Here is a 19,302-nt window from a genome sequence, read left to right as displayed (position 1 = left end):
ACGCTTAGCCTATGAGACTGCTGGACAGCAGCCTCCTGAAAGAATTACAGCTCATTCCACTAGAGCTGTGGCTTCCACCTGGGCCTTTAAGAATGAGGCCTCTGTTGAACAGATTTGCAAGGCTGCAACTTGGTCTTCACTTCATACCTTTTCCAAATTTTACAAATTTGACACTTTTGCTTCTTCGGAGGCTGTTTTTGGGAGAAAGGTTGTACAGGCAGTGGTTCATTCTGTTTAATGTTCCTGCCTTGTCCCTCCCATCATCCGTGTACTTTAGCTTTGGTATTGGTATCCCATAAGTAATGGATGACCCGTGGACTGAACACACTTAACAAGAGAAAACATAATTTATGCTTACCTGATAAATTTATTTCTCTTGTAGTGTGTTCAGTCCACGGCCCGCCCTGTCTATTTGAGGCAGGTTCTATTTTAAATTATAACTCCAGTCACCACTGCACCCTATAGTTTCTCCTTTCTCGTCTTGTTTCGGTCGAATGACTGGATATGACATGTGAGGGGAGGAGCTATATAGCAGCTCTGCTTGGGTGATCCTCTTGCAACTTCCTGTTGGGGAGGAGAATATATCCCATAAGTAATGGATGACCCGTGGACTGAACACACTACAAGAGAAATAAATTTATCAGGTAAGCATAAATTATGTTTTTTCAGAGAATATGATTGATAACACAAACTTTTCTTTCACTCATGGTTAGCGTTTTGGATTAAGCCATTTATTATCAATCAACTGTGTTTAGTCTTTTTAAATCATAATGACAACAGAAACTATCCAAAATGACCCTGATCAAAAGTTTACATACCCTGGTGATTTTAGCCTGATAACACATGCACACAAGTTGACACAAAGGGGTTTGAATGGCTATTAAAAGGTAACCATCCTCACCTGTGATCTGTTTGCTTGTAGTGTGTGTGAGTGTGTGTGTGAGTCATGGGGAAAGAAAAAGAATTGTCAAAGGATCTGTGGAAAAAAGGTAGTTGAACTGTATAAAACAGGAAAGGGATTAAAAAAAAAAAAAAAAAAAGTATCCAAGGAATTGAGAATGCAAATCAGCAGTGTTCAAACTCTCAAAAAGTGGAAAATGAGGCGTTCTGTTTGATAACATACTACATTCATCTTGCCATCAATTCTGACCAAATTGACTGTGCCTTTGTAGCTCACACATCCCCAAAACATCAGTGATCCACCTCTGTGTTTCACAGTAGGAATGGTGTACCTTTCATCATAGGCCTTGACTCCTCTCCAAATGTAGCATTTATGGTTGTGGCCAAAAAGCTAAATTTTTCTCTCATCACTCCAAATGACTTTTTGCCAGAAGGTTTGAGGCTTGTCTCTGTGCTGTTTGGCATATTGTAAGCGGGATACTTTGTGACATTTGTGTAGTAATGGCTTTCTTCTGGCGACTCAACCATGCAGCCCATCTTTCTTTAAGTACCTCCTTATTGTGCATCTTGAAACAGCCACACCACATGTCCTGTATTTCGCCTGAAGTTATTTGTGGCTTTGTCTTTGCATCCCGAACAATTTTCCTGGCAGTTGTGGCTGAAATTTTAGTTGATCTACCTGACTGTGGTTTGTTTTTAACAGAACCCCTAATTTTCCACTTCTTTATTAGAGTTTGAACATTGCTGATTTGCATTCTCAATTCCTTGGATATCTTTTTATATCCCTTTCCTGTTTAATACAGTTCAACTACCTTTTCCCGCAGATCCTTTGACAATTCTTTTGCTTTCCCCATGACTCAGAATCGTCAGTGCAGCTGCACTGGATGAAAGATGCAAGGGTCTGTCAGGAGTCCAGAAACTCATTGATCTTTTATACACACACACACACTAATTACAAGAAAACAGATCACAGGTGAGGATGGTTACCTTTAATAGCCATTCAAACCCCTTTGTGTCAACTTGTGTGCATGTTATCAGGCCAAAATCACCAGGGTATGTAAACTTTTGATCAGGGTCATTTGGGTAGTTTCTGTTATTATGATTTAAAAAGAGTAAACACAGTTGATAATAAATGGCTTCAGCCAAACACTAACCATGAGTGAAAGAAAAGTTTTTGTGTTATTCATATTCTCTGAAAAATGGCCAAGAAATCAAAAATTCTGCCAGGGTATGTAAACTTATGAGCACAACTGTATGAATAAACGTGATATTATATTTTTATGCTAATTGATTGCTATTTTTTTCCATCCATGCTTTATGGCTTACAACATTATATTTTGCATAAATAAGTAGCAGAAAAGCAATTTAATTCACTATTGCATGTACAAGTAGGAGTCTGTTTTCAGTATTCGGCTCTTTTGGGAGCCGAATATCCTCTTGTGCAAGAATATTGAAAAGACTCCTCATTCCTCAGTGAACGAAATTGCTGAATGCAAATCTCACATATCTAGTATGTATTCACTCATTTGTTTGCTGAAATTAAAAAGTAGGGACATTTTAGATCTACTTACTGTCCAATCGGATACCACCGGTGCTTTGTTGTGTAAAACATTTTGCTGAGCTCTTCCATGGTTGGCCCTGGCTTATTTTCGGTGTCACTCAGTCTGGCCTTGAGCATATGGTCTTGTGTTTCTTCTTGATTATGTACAGGGTCTTGCCGAGGCATAGGCTAAGGAAACATCAGCATTAGAGATTTATATAGTCTAATCTCTTAGTGTTTTGGTTTAGGTTACAAAAAAAAAAAAAAAAAAAAAAAAAAGGAAGAGGACATGACAACCTTAACCAGCTCTGTAAGTACTTTCCACACTTTCTAGAAAAAAAAATAACGATATATAAAAATAAAATTCTGTGAGTGTTATGCACATTTGTTTGCATCATGAGATGTCGAATGACAAATTAAAATAATTAAACAGACACTGCATTAATTTTTTTTCTATGTAAAAAAATCCATGGGTGGTAATCACTTGATTTAGGGATTCTCAAACTTCTATCAAATAATTAATATTTTGAAGCTGAAAATAAATCTATGATCATACATACATGTGTATGCTGAATTTCTCCTTTTATTTATGTCCTGTTTGTAGTAATATGTACATTTTTTATAAATATGAAATAGGTACTCAGGGTGATGTAAACCACATTGAGTAGACTCTTTTAGATGTCCTGGACACAGTTTTTTTGTTTAGTAAACTATCAGTATGATCCCATTGAAAGATTCACTCCATCCCATAATAAAGAGACCGCTCCTCTAAACAAGGGACACAGGTATTCCTGACGTTTAACTCTGCTCTATGTAGGTAACACACAACTAAGGAGCAACATCTGTAGCTTCACCCCCAGCAAGCACACTTCTGACAGGTTTATTCAAAATACACTAAAGCCTTTGGTTCAATAACAGTAATATAATATTTACTGTTTTATTTATAACTTCTCCCTAAGTGCAGCCAACTGCCTTAGTGTTGAACTTCAGTAAACTATAGAAATGCAGGCATACCTTGGAGATATTGCGGGTTTAGTTCCAGACCAGCGCAATAAAGTGAATATAGCAAATAAAGGGAGTCGCACTTATTTTTTGGTTTGCCAGTGCATATAAAAATTAATTTTACACTATACTGTAGTCTACTAAGTGTGCAATGGTATTATGTCTAAAAAACACATGTACATACCTTGATTAAAAAATACTTAATTGCTCAAAAATGCTAACCATCATCTGAGCCTTTAGTGAGTCAATCTTTTTAATGGTGGTGTGAATATATGTATATACATGTGTATTTATGTGTTTATATGTGTATGTATGTTAAAAAAATGAAGGAATAGACTTGCTTGACACAGGGTTGCCACAAACCTTTAATTTGTAAAAAGAGCCATATCTGAAGCGCAATAAAACGAGATGTGCCTGTACAAGGGAATATCTTCATTCCAGTGTCCTAAACAGAGGGCCCCCATTGTGGTGTTCTCACAGATTTACCAAGGGATGTGAAATATTTTTCAGCAGGTCCATTGTCATTATGAACAGAATATACAGTATCTTATAATATAATATGTTGTTCATATTTGTATCAGAAACTCATTTTTGTTCATTGCATAGTATGTTTTAAAAAAAAACACACATTCAAGACATTACAAAACAGTTGTCCTCAAAATGCTGTTTTGGTTGACCATGACATTAAAAATGCTGTCAGTGATTATTATTTTTTTTTACATCTTTAAAGAACAGTTGATCCACATACCTTTGTGTGTTCATAAGGTATATCAACAGAAGGGTGATAACAGACAATAGTTTTGCCATCTGATGTCATGGCAAGTTCCACCTTGCTAAACAGAAGAAAACAAAAATACTTGGTAAATAGAAACATGACATAGTTAAGTAATTTATATATCAATAACCCGTAATTGCCCCTCACAAAAAATATTGAAATTTTGTCTGTGGACAACAGTGTTAATTTTGACGTCAAATTTCGATTTAGTTTTAGTCTTTTGACTAAAATGCCATTTTAGTCGTCTGAATTGTTTTAGTTTAGTTTTAGTCAACTAAATCTCCAGTAGATTTTAGTCTACTAAATCTCCAGTAGGTTTTAGTTGACTAAAATCTAAGGGGTTTAGTTCAAGTGTAATGCATTATTTAAGCATTTCTCTATAATTTGCAAACTGATTATATACTCCAGGAGTAAACATGACACCTGTTATTATTTATGGTTTTATAGTATTAAGGTTTAAACATGCAATACAGACACAGATTTAGCTGTTGTGAGATATATATTTATATATATATATATATATATATATATAAAAACACACACGTCTTTATTAAAGTTAAAATTAAATAAAACCAAGTTTCATAAACAGTAGCGTTAGAATGAGTGTTTAAGCTAAAGGAGCGCCTAATGGGTGGTAAGGCAAAGGAAGCGAACTAGTAACCTATTAAAACATTTATTATAATATTAATAACAAGTCAATTGTAACAAGTAAATTCATATACATAGAAGGCATGGATCCATGCTATACACAAAATAAAAAGAGTATTATTATTTAAAAATTGCACATTAAAATACACAATTGTAAAAGATATCAGAAATATTGCATTCAATGTTCTAAAAACAATCAGATCTTAAAGAATCTCAGATGTGAATAAGAGTCAGAAAAAAAGTCAAGAGAAATAGTTCATCAAAGGGTGGTAGCAATTTGTCCTTTGTGGCACCTTGAGGGTGAAAGATGGAATAATGTGTGACAAATGTATTATATATTTTTGTATAAAAAATACATAATAAATAAAAATAAATAAAATAAAAATAAATAAAATAAAAAAAAAAAAAAGTGTGGAAAAAAAAAAAGTTTTGACGAGACTGTAATCCAAATGTATGCTGCAAAGTGTAAGTCAAGATCCTGGGTATAAGGAAAGTATCTTAGTTGAATCCTCAGTGATAAAAAACTTCAAATAAATGATGCAAAAACTTTAAATAGTGAATAAAAAGAACCGGAATTATCCAAGATATCTCTTAATTCATTAATTTCTGAATTCCTGTGGAAAAAAAAAAAAGTTTTTTCCACAGGAATTCAGAAATTATGATTTAAGATATCTTGCAAAAATAAAGCATGAGAGATACAACATTACATACCAATTATAATCTTCTGGAAGTGCTGAATAGCTTGATTGTTGACGAAAAGAATGTTTGACACCACCTGAACAAAAAGTAGTATATATGTTAAACTATGTGTTAGCAACATTTGTATTGATATATTAAAGTGATGGTACATCCAAGCATATTACAAACGCTAGGATTTACCATCACTATAAATAAATATGAGTTTCTCTCATCGGTTTGTAAAATACATCCTTACACTCACCCTAGTTGTTAAGAAAGCATATCGCAAACACAGCGCCTCCGGCCGCCCACAGCACAGTGCTCTTCTCCAATGAGGTGACGTTTAGACCTCTAGCCATGCTAGGATGTCAGCTGACATGCACGGCTATTGGTCTAGAGGTAGAAACGTCACCTCCACCGTGGGCGGCTGGAAGAGGCTGCGTTTGCGATATGCTTTCTTAACAGCTAGTGTGAGTGTAAGGCTATATTTTACAAAATGATAAGAGAAACTCATTTAATTTTTAGTGATGGTAAATCATAGCATTTGTTATACGTTTGGGTTTACCATAACTTTAACTAGTGGGTGCTTTTACAAATTAGACAAGTGATCCATTGCAGAACCTATTCAATACCATGTAGAGCAGATAAAATAATTCTGTAACTATGCAGTGAAAGAGCTTGCCAAAAACTAAGGGTTCAATGATCTAAAGCTCTCTACTTTGGCAAGTTTCATCATTACTGTGAGGTTGCTCAAACAATTTTAGAAAGGCACATTTTAGCTTCAGAGCTGTTTAGCTATACAAATTACTATGTGTGAATGAGAGACAAGCATTGCAATATAATGCCCAAAATATTACCAAAGATTTTGTGACATTTCTGGAAAGTTTTTGATTATCAGGCCCTAAGTTTCTTTTTTAAATACTCTTAAAAAATAAATTAAATTTATGTACCCGATCTTAAACAAAAAGTTGACTAAATAATTTTGCCTATCACAACCAGCTAACCTTGATAATTAAGACGTTTGTGAATATCCCCTTAAAGTGAATGTAAAGTTGAATGAGTGCCTGATTAAAAAAAAAAAAAAAACACACACACAAACAAATAAAATGCTTCAATGTAAATTTTTTTTTTTTTTAAATAATTTTTTTATTGAAGTTAAAGCATATATCATTGCAACAAGGACTCGCCCTAAGGCCAAAGTTACAACAGAGAAAGTAATACATTGTCTATAGGAAAGCATTATTGAGAAAGCAATATGTGCATAAAGCAATAGTAAATACATTTCAAATCTGATTATGAAGATAGACAGTATCTTAGGCGAGATGACACATAACTTCATTTTATATTATAATGTCAGCGTATGAACTCCACATTCTAAAAATATTTAATCTAAGTCCAAAATAGCAGCCTGTGGAGGGTTTGCATAGAAATCAGCCACTCTTGGGCCGAGATATATAGGGGGGAGGGGGATGTTCAGCGGGTAAGCACCGCTATACGCATAGGGAAAGGAGGTGGGGGGGACGGAGCCATATATAAATGTAAATAGTATATGGTACTTGGTGTGGACTCATAAGTGTCCATTAATCAACTTAGGAGTATATAGTGGAGTAAAGTAACATTCCAACACAAAATGGAGTAACTAGGTAGGGGCTATAGGCCACTCTGTTGATTCATTCAGGGAGACCCAAACATCACAAATATAAACTACAAGGGAATGTATACATGTCACTATATTAGCAATTTACTTAGGTGCTCAGGACTGGTCTAGAGAGTAATGAAACAGGCAAAATGGGAGCTTATCTAAACATTGCGTAGCAAACTTGCCTACTAATTAAAGTGGAGCGTGATAGAAAATATACATTTCCATATAACATTTGAGAAGATAGTAAACTGTTTAGGAACGCTGAGATACATTTGATCGTATAATAAACACATTACATTAATAGTACACATCATAACCTGCAAGGAGGTAAGGAACTTTATAGAATCCCTTTAGCATCAATATATAATAGAACTACATAGGTTATCTTCTGGGTCTATATTATAAGAGTGTGACACAAAGGTATCTGAGCATTTATAAGCACTAGCGAGTGTGTAAAAGACATATTAACAAACATTGCAATAAACATGTTGTAGTTTCAGAAAAAACCTGGGGAGAAATATATTATTTCTGCTGTAGGAGTGTATAGTAAACAAAATGTACTATTGGAGTGAAGAAACCAAGCTTAATTCTATACCCGTTTAAACACAGGAACATGGAGCAGCCATGGAGTAACATATCATGTGCCATACGGATCTTAGCCTCGTGTGGTACTAAGATTAAGAAACAATTGTTCCCTACCCTTATACTGAAGCCAAGAGAGTTTTAGGTCAGACTAGGTAAATTATAGGGAGACTTGGGTTATATATACTCTGACAGTGTAAGTATTAGGCCTAACTGCACTATAGCTATACACTTTAGTAACATGTGCCTTGTACACTGAAGTTGTCTGTAAGTAACAAAATAAATGAGCTACTGAGACCCGCTTAGCAGGCTGAATAAGTAACGGTTGCTCTTTTGTGTAAGTTTAAATTATGAAGATTTGGTGTGAAGAAAGCTGTATATATCATCTCAGGCATAGTTTATGTACTGTCTCAATGCTAGCTCAGGTGCAAGGTATGTCTAAAAATATTAGTGAACACTCTGCTTGTCCTTAACTGGTAGACAGGCTGTATAATTAACAGTGCAAGTATAATGGCAATATCAGTTGAATGGCACTAATCTTAGACCATGTCCATAGGTCATAAAAATTTATACAAGAAAAGTTTGGTTCAGGATATCTCTATTTAAACTATGTTCTAAATGTGAGGCTAGGCAGAGAGAGATGCACAATATAAGCACGGGGGGTAGCAGTTGCTGCAGCTCACGCTGTAAGTGGAGTATAAGCACAGATAGAGGCTGAAAATACAGTCCGGTAGCGTCAATTGAGATACTTTCTATTTGTGCACTAACTATGTTAAATAAAAAACATTACAGGTAATAGGGCTCCTGATTTCTAGCCATATGTTAAAACTTCTATATAGTAAACACACATATTGGTATGCAAATGTCCCAACTAAACCAGCAACAAAAGGGTGCAACTATACTAATAAAAACTATGGAGGAAAAAAAATTAGTCTTTACAAGCTGTGTAGTCAAATTACCGAGGGCTTGCTGACACTTTAGTTAAGTCCCACTGTAGCTTCAGCCCACTCCAACTGGGTTCCTAAGTATCCAGCAATAAAATTCCCACCTGGCCTGGTGATTTAAGAGCCGGAGTTGCTTCTCTAAGATGTGGAGGGACATCACAAGGATTCTTAGTTGTTGCCCGCTATGTAGCTGTGATGTACAAGTAAGGCTCAGAGATTGTGAATCCCCGTAGCGAGCAGACAAAGTGTTTATAGCGTTGTTTAGATGGGATTTCTTATCCACCGGCTGTGTCAGCCCGACTCTGCCGGGTAGGATGTCAGCAGCTGGAGGAGCGCAGAATAAAGCATCAGGACATACAGGCCTCGAGAATGTTTCTGCAGCGTCCCAAGAAGGCCCCTGTGGGTGAGTAATCTGGTGCCGCAGGTAAGTGGTGAGAAAGGGCTGAGTGTGATTCCCGGCGATGGTCGGAGCTGTTCCTGTTACCTCCATCAAGACCTCAGGAAAGGGCATCGCAGCAGCTGTATACGGGTAGTCTGGGTCGGAGCTCACCGCCCCAAGTATGGTGTTTGCGGGGACCTGTCCGGTCTCTTGCCCCTGTGGTCGTTTGTATGAGAGTAGAATTGGTGATGATAGATTTTCTGTCAGGTCTGCCACATCTGCATCTCTGTCAGCTAGGTGAACAGCGCCATCTTTGTTGCGCAAATCAGTAATGAGAGACCGCAGGCCATGAAAATGTCTGTCGGCTTTGTTGCATAGCCCCTCTAGAAGTAAAACCAGGTTAATGGGCGACTCTTCCATCCTCAAAATGCTGCAGGGTTAACAGCAACCGGCTAGTTGATAAGCCAGGACCTTCCTTCTAATGGATAATTAGTGGCTCAGTTACCACGTTGCATTCCCCGTCTCGGTCTGAGCCGTTTATCAGGCCTCTGCACCGTCTCAAAGGCTAGTGAATTAAATTACAGGTTCAAGCTATAGAGACCCTGCTTCAGCACATATTAAGAGTAAATCCTAGATAGATATAGCTTCTTAGTACGCCATAATTTAATATTTCAATACAAAAGTGTCAGGAGCTCTGCTATGGTGCGTCTTGTCGCTCTGGCAGTTGGCTCCGCCCCCCCGCTTCAATGTAAATTTTAATGAATGAAAGTGCCCCTGTTTTGAATAATATTTTTAAAAACCGGGCACTTATTCATTCAAATTTACATTCACTTTAAACTGGTGATCTGCAATATAAAAGCTGGCCTAAAGGTGCCATCTAGCCAAATAATGATTGTCATAAATTGAAACCATGTCTCAAGTCTTTTTATCATGTGAAACCAATATAACCCCTTTACCCCTGTGAGCACATGGATGCAAAGGCACAAACATGCACAATGGAAACAATATTTATTTATTTAGAACCAACACAGCAATATATTATTTTGTATTATGCATGTCCAGTTTTATGATTGTTAGATTAAAAGAACGTGAAAACACCTTCTGTTTTAGTGTAAAAAAAAAATTTTTCCCCACATTCCCTAGGCCATAAATCTAAATCTATTAACTGCTAATATAGGCAATGTGAAGCCTTTTGAAAACCTATGTTACAGATTTTGCTTTTTAGGATAATTAGACAAAGCACAATTTTTATACAAACTCAATTATTTATTATTATCGGTTATTTGTAGAGCGCCAACAGATTCCGCAGCGCTATAAACAAAGGGGGAGTACAACAAAACAATTATAGGGAACAAGTGGGTAGAGGGCCCTGCCAAGAGTTGCACTGTTGTAGTCAGCTCTTAAGAAGGTGATCTGCAAACAGCTGGGCTCTTAGGTTTACATGCTAAGGGGGTTCAGGGGATAGCAATGGAGGAGAGGAACTGGTATTAGAAAAGGTTAGTGTCGGTTGTATGCGTCCCTGAACAGTAGAGGCTTTAGGGAGCACTTGAAGCTCAAGAACTGTTTTAAATGTTCCTAATCACATAATTTAGTTAGTATTAAAGTGAAGGTCAATTTTGATGAATTAGTGCCTGGTTTTTAATAATCCTATTAAAAACAAGGGCACTTTAATTCATCAAAATTGACATTTCACACGTTTTCGTCAAAAACTTACCTTTTAATCCTGGCAGCCGCTCCAGCACTTCCTCCGCCCGTCACAAGCCGTCTTCGCGGGTCCAAAATGACGAATCCGGATTTGTCATTTCTGACGTCTGCAGAGGCTTCCGACGGCCGGGGGAATTGCTGGAGTGGCTCCCAGGATTAAAAGATAAGTTTTTGAAGAAAAGAAGCGAGATGTCAATTTTGATGAATTAAAGTGCCCTTGCTTTTAATAGGATTATTACAAACCAGGCACTAATTTTAAAAATTGACCTTCACTTTAAAACTAGCATTACGTCACCTGATAAAAGTTACAACTCATAGTTAGTTGCATTGGGCCAAAGATTAAGGACCACTCAATACATGTTAAAAAGGAAACTTTAAAAATGGTACCACCACATAAAAGAATATACAAAGGAATGTATCTGAAGCACAAATAGAAACATTATAAATTATTGTAAAACCTGTTTTAAATTTAAAAAAAAAAAAAAAAAAAAAAAAGCTGCTTGTTTCATTTTCGCCCAGTAGCCCGATTGCCCCTGTCCAGAGGAGGGTTTCCAGCTGAGATATTGACAGCTTTTGGTATCCAGTCATGGACAAGCAATTTACATGCCTATTGTCTCCATGCCTCATTTGTCTACATTGGAACAAAGATCTGATGTAAACAAATGGTAAAAATTTAAGTCACATGGTTGTTCATGCGATTGCGTGATTTCAATTATGGGATCAGGTTATGAGGGAGTGCCTATGACGCTAGAAACGGCTTACAGCCAACGATCCATAGAAACACAAAGAGATGGGCACGGAGGTAAATAAATCCAAATTGTTTATTAGAGCAATCCCTAACACATGTGCAAAATCAAGGAGGAAAAACCATACACACACATTATATATATGTTTTAAGATATTTTTATCCAATTTCAGTGTGTTACTTTCAATAAAAGTGTGGGATTTTTTTATTGGCTCTAATTATGCAAAAAAAAAATATTAAAAAAAAAATAATTTTAAAAAATAAATTTTCGGTATCCGTTTCGGTTTTCGGTCAAGTGCATCCCGGATTTTCGGATTCGGTTTCGGTATATATACATACATACATACACACATACATACACATATACATATACACACACACTTTTTTTTAGTTTCAATTAGGTTTGCATATACATAATTTTGAAAAAGGAATGATACAATAAGCAATGTACATTATATATCATAATCTTAGTCAGTGAAGTTTCCAATACATCATTTATAATATCAACCTCAATATTAAAGTCCTGTGGAACCCTTGTTTGCAGGATAAATATCCAGAATGCTTCCCTTTTTCCTATAAGAGAAAGCATATTGCCACCTCTGAGGTTTTCTCACCCTTTCAATGATACATCATTTAAAGGTATTCGTTTGGCCCTGGTGTTCATTAATAAAGTGGAAAGCTAAGGCTGAACAGTGTTTAGCATTGTCTATATCATTTAAATATTCTCGTATACGTTCACAAGTATTGTAGTGTGCAGGTTTGGCACCAAGCAAGTTACACTGCATATTTAGTCCTACAATTAGTGCAGGAATCCAGATTAAACACCATTTGTGTTGAATGTGATTGAAATGTCTTACATATCATGGCATGCATACATGTTTTACCGCTGCACTTATAGTGCCCTTTACATACGAGCCATGATGAGCTATTTGCTTGCTTGGCATTAGACCAGGTCATACTGGGAGATCAGATATTGCCCAAGGTCTTGTTTCTGCGGCTTACAAACTGACAGCCTTCTCTGATGTTGGGGGCTAAATCATCATCATCTAAAAGAATAGGAAGATGTTTTTTGATGATATTACAAACTTTAGTATATTGTGATGAATAGGTGGTTACGAAAACTAGATCATCTTTTTTCCTCCTGTCCCCGTTTTTGGCCTATAAGTAAGGGTTGTCTCTCCATCTCCTTAACTGCCGTATATATGCCTTTTCAATCACATGACTAGGATAGCTCCTTTGAAGTAGACAGATTTTTAAATCATTACTTTCTCTCAAGAAGTCTAATGTATTGTAGCAATTACATTTTAACCGGACAAATTGTCCTTTAGCTATGCCAAATTGGCAATGCTTGGGATGAGAGCTTTTGGCATGCAAGAGGGTGTTAAATTATATAAGCTTTCTATACAGGGTAGAAGAGACAGTACCTGTTACAGAATCACCTTTTAGTACAATATCTAGATATATCTCTATCTTTTCTATGGTACATGTAAACTTGAGATTACACTCATTATGGTTCAAATATTCAATAAATAGCTCAGCTTGCTCATTATCTCCTGACCATACAAATAACAAGTGGTCAATGTATCATTTGTACATGACAATCTGTTCTCGAAATTGATTTCCATCTCCAAAGACATGGGACAGCTCCCATGAACAGGTTGGCATAAGAGGGGGCACATATTAGTGGTTTGCCGGATGTTTTTGGCAACTTACTGGTTCTGGATATTTGATACTTTTCAAGTTAGTTTTCCTCTGGGTCCGGTCTGGCTATCGGGCGCATTGTGCATACAGAGGCGGAGCTAACTACAGTCGCCTGCTGACGTTCCCCGTCCAGCGTGCGATTCATACAGCGTGTAGCAAGAAGACTGCTTAGAGACGCCTAGAATGCCGCAATCCTGTGCTGCGGGGAACGGTTCTCACTCCTACAGAAGCCAACTAGATGAAAGCATAATGGACATGTGCAGAGCGGATAAATCTATCATCTTCTATTAATGGATATCGTTGGTACTACAGTGTACAGGATTGAGATAAACCGAGTCACTGATTGAGGTACTTTTCTACAGCTGGATAAAAAATGTTTACTAACCGGCTTTTTGTTCAATATTGCCGATACGTACTCTCTGGTCTAAATCCGTCTCAGTATATATTCTACTGTCACAGGACTTAAACAGTTCTTTGAATTCAGATGGGAACTTGAGATGACGAGTGTATCAGCTGCACTCCAGAAGACTGGAAACATTTCCAGATTTAGCTATGTGTATGCGTTTGACTATTCCAGCCCACGATCCCATATAGGAAGCAGCTAAGGTTTCAGGACAGCCCAACGGTTAGGACGTTCCATGCCGTCCTAATGGTGCTAAAGCCCAGCGCAGTTAGGGTGGTAAAGAACGGAAGGAGTTAGAGAGTGAGGGCATTCACGATGTGCAGACAAATAAAGGGGTATTCCATTAGTATATATCAGCAATTAAAAAGGTCCACTTAAGTCAAAATTGAAAGTTTGTGATTCAGATGGAGCATGCAGTTGCAAACAACTTTCCAATTCACTTCCATGATCAAAATATAATCATTTTTATATGCACACTTTCCGAAGAACCAGTACCTACTGAGCATGTGCAAGAGTTCACAAAATAAGTTTATACCTGTATGCATTTTGTGATTGATATGTATTTGTGATAGATATTTATGTGTTGATTGTGCAATTCTACTGTATTTAATGGGCATTTAAAGTGAACGTCAATTCTGATGAATCGGTGCCCGGTTTTTAATAATCCCATTAAAACCAAGGGCACTTTAATTCATCAAAATTGACATTTCACTTGTTTTCTTCAAATAAATACTTACCTTTTAATCCTGACAGCTGCTGCAGCGCTTCCTCCGCCCGTCGCAAGTCCTCTTCGCAGGTCAAAAATGACAAATCCGGCTTCCTCCAATCACGGCGTTGCCTCAGGCCAAGATTCCCCCGAGGGGGAAGCTGCGATTGGAGGAAGCCCGATTCGTCATTTCTGACGTATGAAGAGGCTTCCGACGGCCGGGGGAATTGCTGGAGCGGCTGTGAAGATTAAAAGGTAAGTATTTAAAGAAAACAAGTGAAATGTCAATTTTGATGAATTAAAGTGCCCTCGTTTTTAATAGGATTATTGAAAACCGGGCACCGATTCATCTAAATTGACCTTCACTTTAAGAACTAGACAGCAAAAAGTCTGCATACAAAATAAATGTTTTAAAAGCATTTGTTCAGCAGTCCTGGTACACAGCCCTTACAAAGCCTCATTAGCATATTTATCCTATCTGCTTTGTTGTGGTCAGTTAAAGGGACAGTAATTACAATACATTTAAGTTGTGTTGCCATAGAACAGTGCTTCTCAATTCCAGTCCTCGGGATCCCTAACAAGTCATATTTATCTGTACTAGAACACAGGTGAAATACAACACACAAACACTTCTTTCCTAATAAATCTGGTGGTGTAAAGAGCCAAATGCCATATTTGACATTCTTTTCCATAATGAATGCCAAATACATACACATGCCTAATGATCAGCTGATTATTTTAGACGTCATAAAAATCAAACCTGTTTGAAGGTCCTGGGGAATGGGATTGAAAAATGTTGCTAAAGAATATTTTAGCCAAGACTACACGTTTCTAAAACAACCAACTTGTTTGCGGCAGTTTTTCAAAAGCCAAACTACGCACACGATTTGCCTTATTTGAAGGATAATCTGCAGACAACAAGGTTAGTCACAATCATAAAGTTAGTACGAAGTGCATTGTTTTATAATTGTTATATGATAAATCTAATTTGGTACAGATATTAAGCAAGGTTAGCATTGAGAAGCAAGCAGGGTGCATTTCAAGTTCCTAAAATTAATAATACACACAATTTTCTGGAGCTAAATTACATGAAAAGGGGGTGAAATAAAAATGAAAGTATATTTTATGTAAAAAAAATCTCAAGGCGTTTACTACCACTTTCAGAAGATATGAATGAGCTCCCATACGGATAAGTAGTCACTATGTAACATGTAGCCAAGTCAGGGTTACAGGATGCATTCTAGTCTCTCTGACACGTGTAATTATTACAGGTAAAATGAATACTGAAACAGTAGTAGACCTATTCAACAAAGGGCCCTGGTGCAAATGTATTTTTGTCCCCCCCAAAAGGTAACTCAGTAGTAAGCAATAGTAATATATCTGATGCTCTATAGATCCTGCAACCTACACTAATAAAAGGCTCCCCTGCATTATGATTGTACTTTATGCACCTACCTATGTATAGGCTGGCTGCTATACCCCCCTAGCATTTGCTGCACCAATGGTAGTTCCACCCCTGTACATGGAGTATTTGCAAAACTGCTATATAGTGCTTCAGAAATGGGCCAGCTCGTAAGCATACATTACTTGCTTTTCAACAAAAGAAACAAAGAGAATGGGAAACATAAATAAATTAGAAAGCTGTTTAAAAATCACATGCTCTATCTGAACTTGTGGAAGAAAAATTTGGAGTTTCATATCCCTTTAAATTTTCAGTTTAGCTTTCCTTTAACTCACAAAAGAAGTTATATACTTATTTGCCATTTCTGTTACTGGTAACTCCAAATTTACAGTAATGGATATTTAGTCAACATTACCACCTTGTATTAATCATTTTACTGGGTTATATAAATCAGCTAAAACTAGGCTTATCAGAAGTCCCAGTTTGACTGGGATTGTCCCAGTTTGGAGGCGCTGTCCCAGTGTCCCATCCGATTGTTCATTCTGTTCCAGTTTGACAGATGTCTGGTATTTGACCAGACAGTCCGGTATTTCTGTTTGCTGTTTTTTTTTTTAAAAAAAACCCAGACATTTCTGGGTCCATGTGCCTTACTGACTGCCTGAAATACTTTGTTTACAGTCAGTGGCACTGTAAAGCTAAGTAGCGCAGCGCTGAATAGCAAAAAGTGAGTGGCGTCAGTCACAGATATGCGGCCAGTGTGAGGGTAGGCAGCATGTGAGGTACAAAGCACTATGGAACATGCAGTTGCCATGGTAGAATGATGCTAACAGTCCACTTTGGGTGACACTTTAACCCCAGCAGTGCCAGTGACCAGGACAGGTTATTCTCCTGCTATTGCTACATGAGCTCAGTAGCAGACACTGTGTAAATACAGACATCCTAACCTGCAAAAACTCATTTCAGGAAAATGGCTTCACCCACTACTGCGCCGCCCCCCTCCTCCCCAGTTATATATTGGACACCTTGAAACCCTAAATAAGATAGAGACTTATCATTAACATAGCTTCCCACTAATGTCACATTAAAAAAGTAGCTTTATTGCACAACCACATACAACAAACCTATTTTCCAGTGATCGTACGCTTGTTGAATGCTTAAATATTTTAGAATACGAAGTTTAATTACGTGCAGTAAATAAGGTAGTATTTATGTTTTATTTTATTAAAATCAGTGGGGGCTTTTTGGTTATTGATGCATGCTTTGAGGGTTCTATAACGTCCCAGCAACTAAAGGCATTCCTTAAAGAAAGGGCTGATTTCCTGATTTTAAATGCTCATTTGACATGAACCTTAAAAATACCGGCCATGTCGGTAAAATACCAACTGGGTGGCAACCCTAGCCACATTGGATCATGGTACTTGGAGTTTCAGGGAGATTGCATTCCATTTGCTGGCATCAGGGAGCCACTATTACAATCAGGGAGACTCCCTGAACTTCAGGGAGAGTTGGGATGTCTGTAAATAGCTATATATGTAACGTAATTTATCCTGTGTGTACAGTGCAAGGGTGTGTTATGTTTACAATAAAGCTAAGTGAACATTGCTGTTTCCATAGCAACAGTGACAGAGCGCCTCCATCTTGTTATATGACCTTTGCCTTAGCAGATACCTTCCGGGTTAAGTGTTCACAAGTGTGCGGAGTGTGTGTGCTAGGTAAGTGCCTGTTGTAAGTTACGCATTACCTCTGTAATATGTGCATCGGGTGCTGCTCTGTAATGGGTACATTTCCCGTCAGGCATATTATATGGTACAAAGCTGTGTAATAATGAGCTTGTGCAGATAGAACGCATTCTGGGGAAGCTTAGCAAAAGCTGCCCTTTGTGGTAAGCAGTGATCACAAAGGTTAATTACTAATTATAGGGCTATTTACCATATCTGTCTGTATAGCAACCCTCTCTGGAAAATGAGCTTGGTCGACAATCGCCACGCCCCTTGACCACGCCCCAACTGGCACCGCACCAGGTGGTCCCAGTTTCACATCACCTATACAAATGATGGTAAGCTAAGCCTAGCTAAAACCACAATAAAATTAAAGGGACAGTCAACCATAGAATTGTTATTGTTTTTAAAAGATAGATAATCCCTTTAATACTCATTCCCCAGTTTTGCATAACCAACACAATTATATTAATTTACTTTTTACCTTTGTGATTACCTTGTATCTAGGAACCTTCTTCCAGCCCCCTGATCACATGACTGTGACTGTTTATTATCTATTGTCTTAAATTTAGCATTGTACTATTGTGCTAGATCTTAAATAACTTTCTGTGCCTGAACAGTGTTATCTATATGGCCCACATGTACTTTCTGTCTCTTTGTGTTGAAAAGAGATTTAAAAAGCATGTGATAAGAGGCAGCCCTCAAAGGCTTAGAAATTAGCATATGAGCCTACCTATGTTTAGTTTAAACTAAGAATACCAAGAGAAAAAAGCTAATTTGATGATAAAAGTAAATTGGAAAGTCAATTACAATTAAAAGTCCTATCTGAATAATGAAAGTTTAATTTATACTTGACTGTTCCTTTAAGTGAATTTTGGGAGCCTGCCTACAAGAACTTGGATCAGAAAAGTACATTTACCAAATAAAATACAACATTCTACGAGGGTGCAAATTTACTTTGATGTATAAAACAATTATACAGCTTTTTGAGTGATTATTCGATACCGTCGTTTTTTTTTTTTGCTGTTTGTTATCCGCAGGTTAACATGCTGTACGAAATATACCACCCGTTTATAGCAGCTCAGGACAACCAAGGTCCTGAGCTTTTGCATGGTACTTCCCTTATGCCACTGATCACACCGACCAGAGGTCATTGTTAACAACCTATAGAAGCGAATTCCCTCAAACAAAAGATTCCACACTCTGGATCTTCTTACCTCCTGTCGCCGTTTCCTTGCTTACATTTAACAAACTAGGCAGCGTAGAACGGAGACCCCGCCAACACCATATTCCAGTTCTGGACCAGGTTGCCAATACCACGGTCGCCATCCTGCTTCGGGTACCGGAAACACGTGACACACAACGTCTAGGAAATATCCGAGTGACAGCAATTCATAGGGTTTTGACCACCTATATTGAATTACACACTATATTTTTGCTTATTTAGTCAGTGGGACATAATGTTTATTAGAACACGTTCGAAAAAAAAAGTTCTAAGTTAGGATGGAACTAAAGTGCATATATCAATTTGCGTATGGAAGACAAATGAAGACGGACAAATTCCGTCATGTTGTTATAGCAACCAGAAGACGCGGAAATACCTCTGCTTAGCTAAGATTTCTACGTGTTATTCTCTTTCTCTCGGTCTGATAGCGATAGATCACCGTAAATGAGTCCCACGATGTGACACGTTTTATTCAAATATATTTTAAATATAATTATACAATTAAAATCTATGTTAACGTTAATTAAATATAATTATTCTCCTTGGCAATGGTAACACATTTTGTTAGAATAGTAGACACTAACGCATATGCTTTTTAATTATGACAA

The 19,302-nt window shown here is 37.3% G+C and overlaps 1 protein-coding gene across 1 annotated transcript in view; it reads right to left on the bottom strand.

Annotated features, from left to right (window-relative positions):
* The window catches only part of MRPL42 (mitochondrial ribosomal protein L42), a 32,019-nt gene extending 13,177 nt beyond the window's left edge, over nucleotides 1-18,842 (bottom strand). The window contains exons 1-4 of the mRNA XM_053716899.1: nucleotides 18,687-18,842; nucleotides 5,577-5,640; nucleotides 4,191-4,275; nucleotides 2,472-2,629 (exon numbers count right to left, since the gene is read on the bottom strand). Of these exons, the coding sequence (XP_053572874.1) occupies nucleotides 2,472-2,629; nucleotides 4,191-4,275; nucleotides 5,577-5,640; nucleotides 18,687-18,798 (419 nt within the window). The 5' untranslated portion in view covers nucleotides 18,799-18,842. The remainder of the gene's footprint in view (nucleotides 1-2,471; nucleotides 2,630-4,190; nucleotides 4,276-5,576; nucleotides 5,641-18,686) is intronic.
* Between the last annotated feature and the right edge of the window lie 460 nt (nucleotides 18,843-19,302).

This window comes from Bombina bombina, chromosome 6 (genome assembly GCF_027579735.1).
Source record: "Bombina bombina isolate aBomBom1 chromosome 6, aBomBom1.pri, whole genome shotgun sequence".
NCBI classification, from domain to species: domain Eukaryota; kingdom Metazoa; phylum Chordata; class Amphibia; order Anura; family Bombinatoridae; genus Bombina; species Bombina bombina.
Note: the sequence above shows the minus strand (reverse complement) of the source record. Positions and strands in the feature narration are given on the sequence as shown.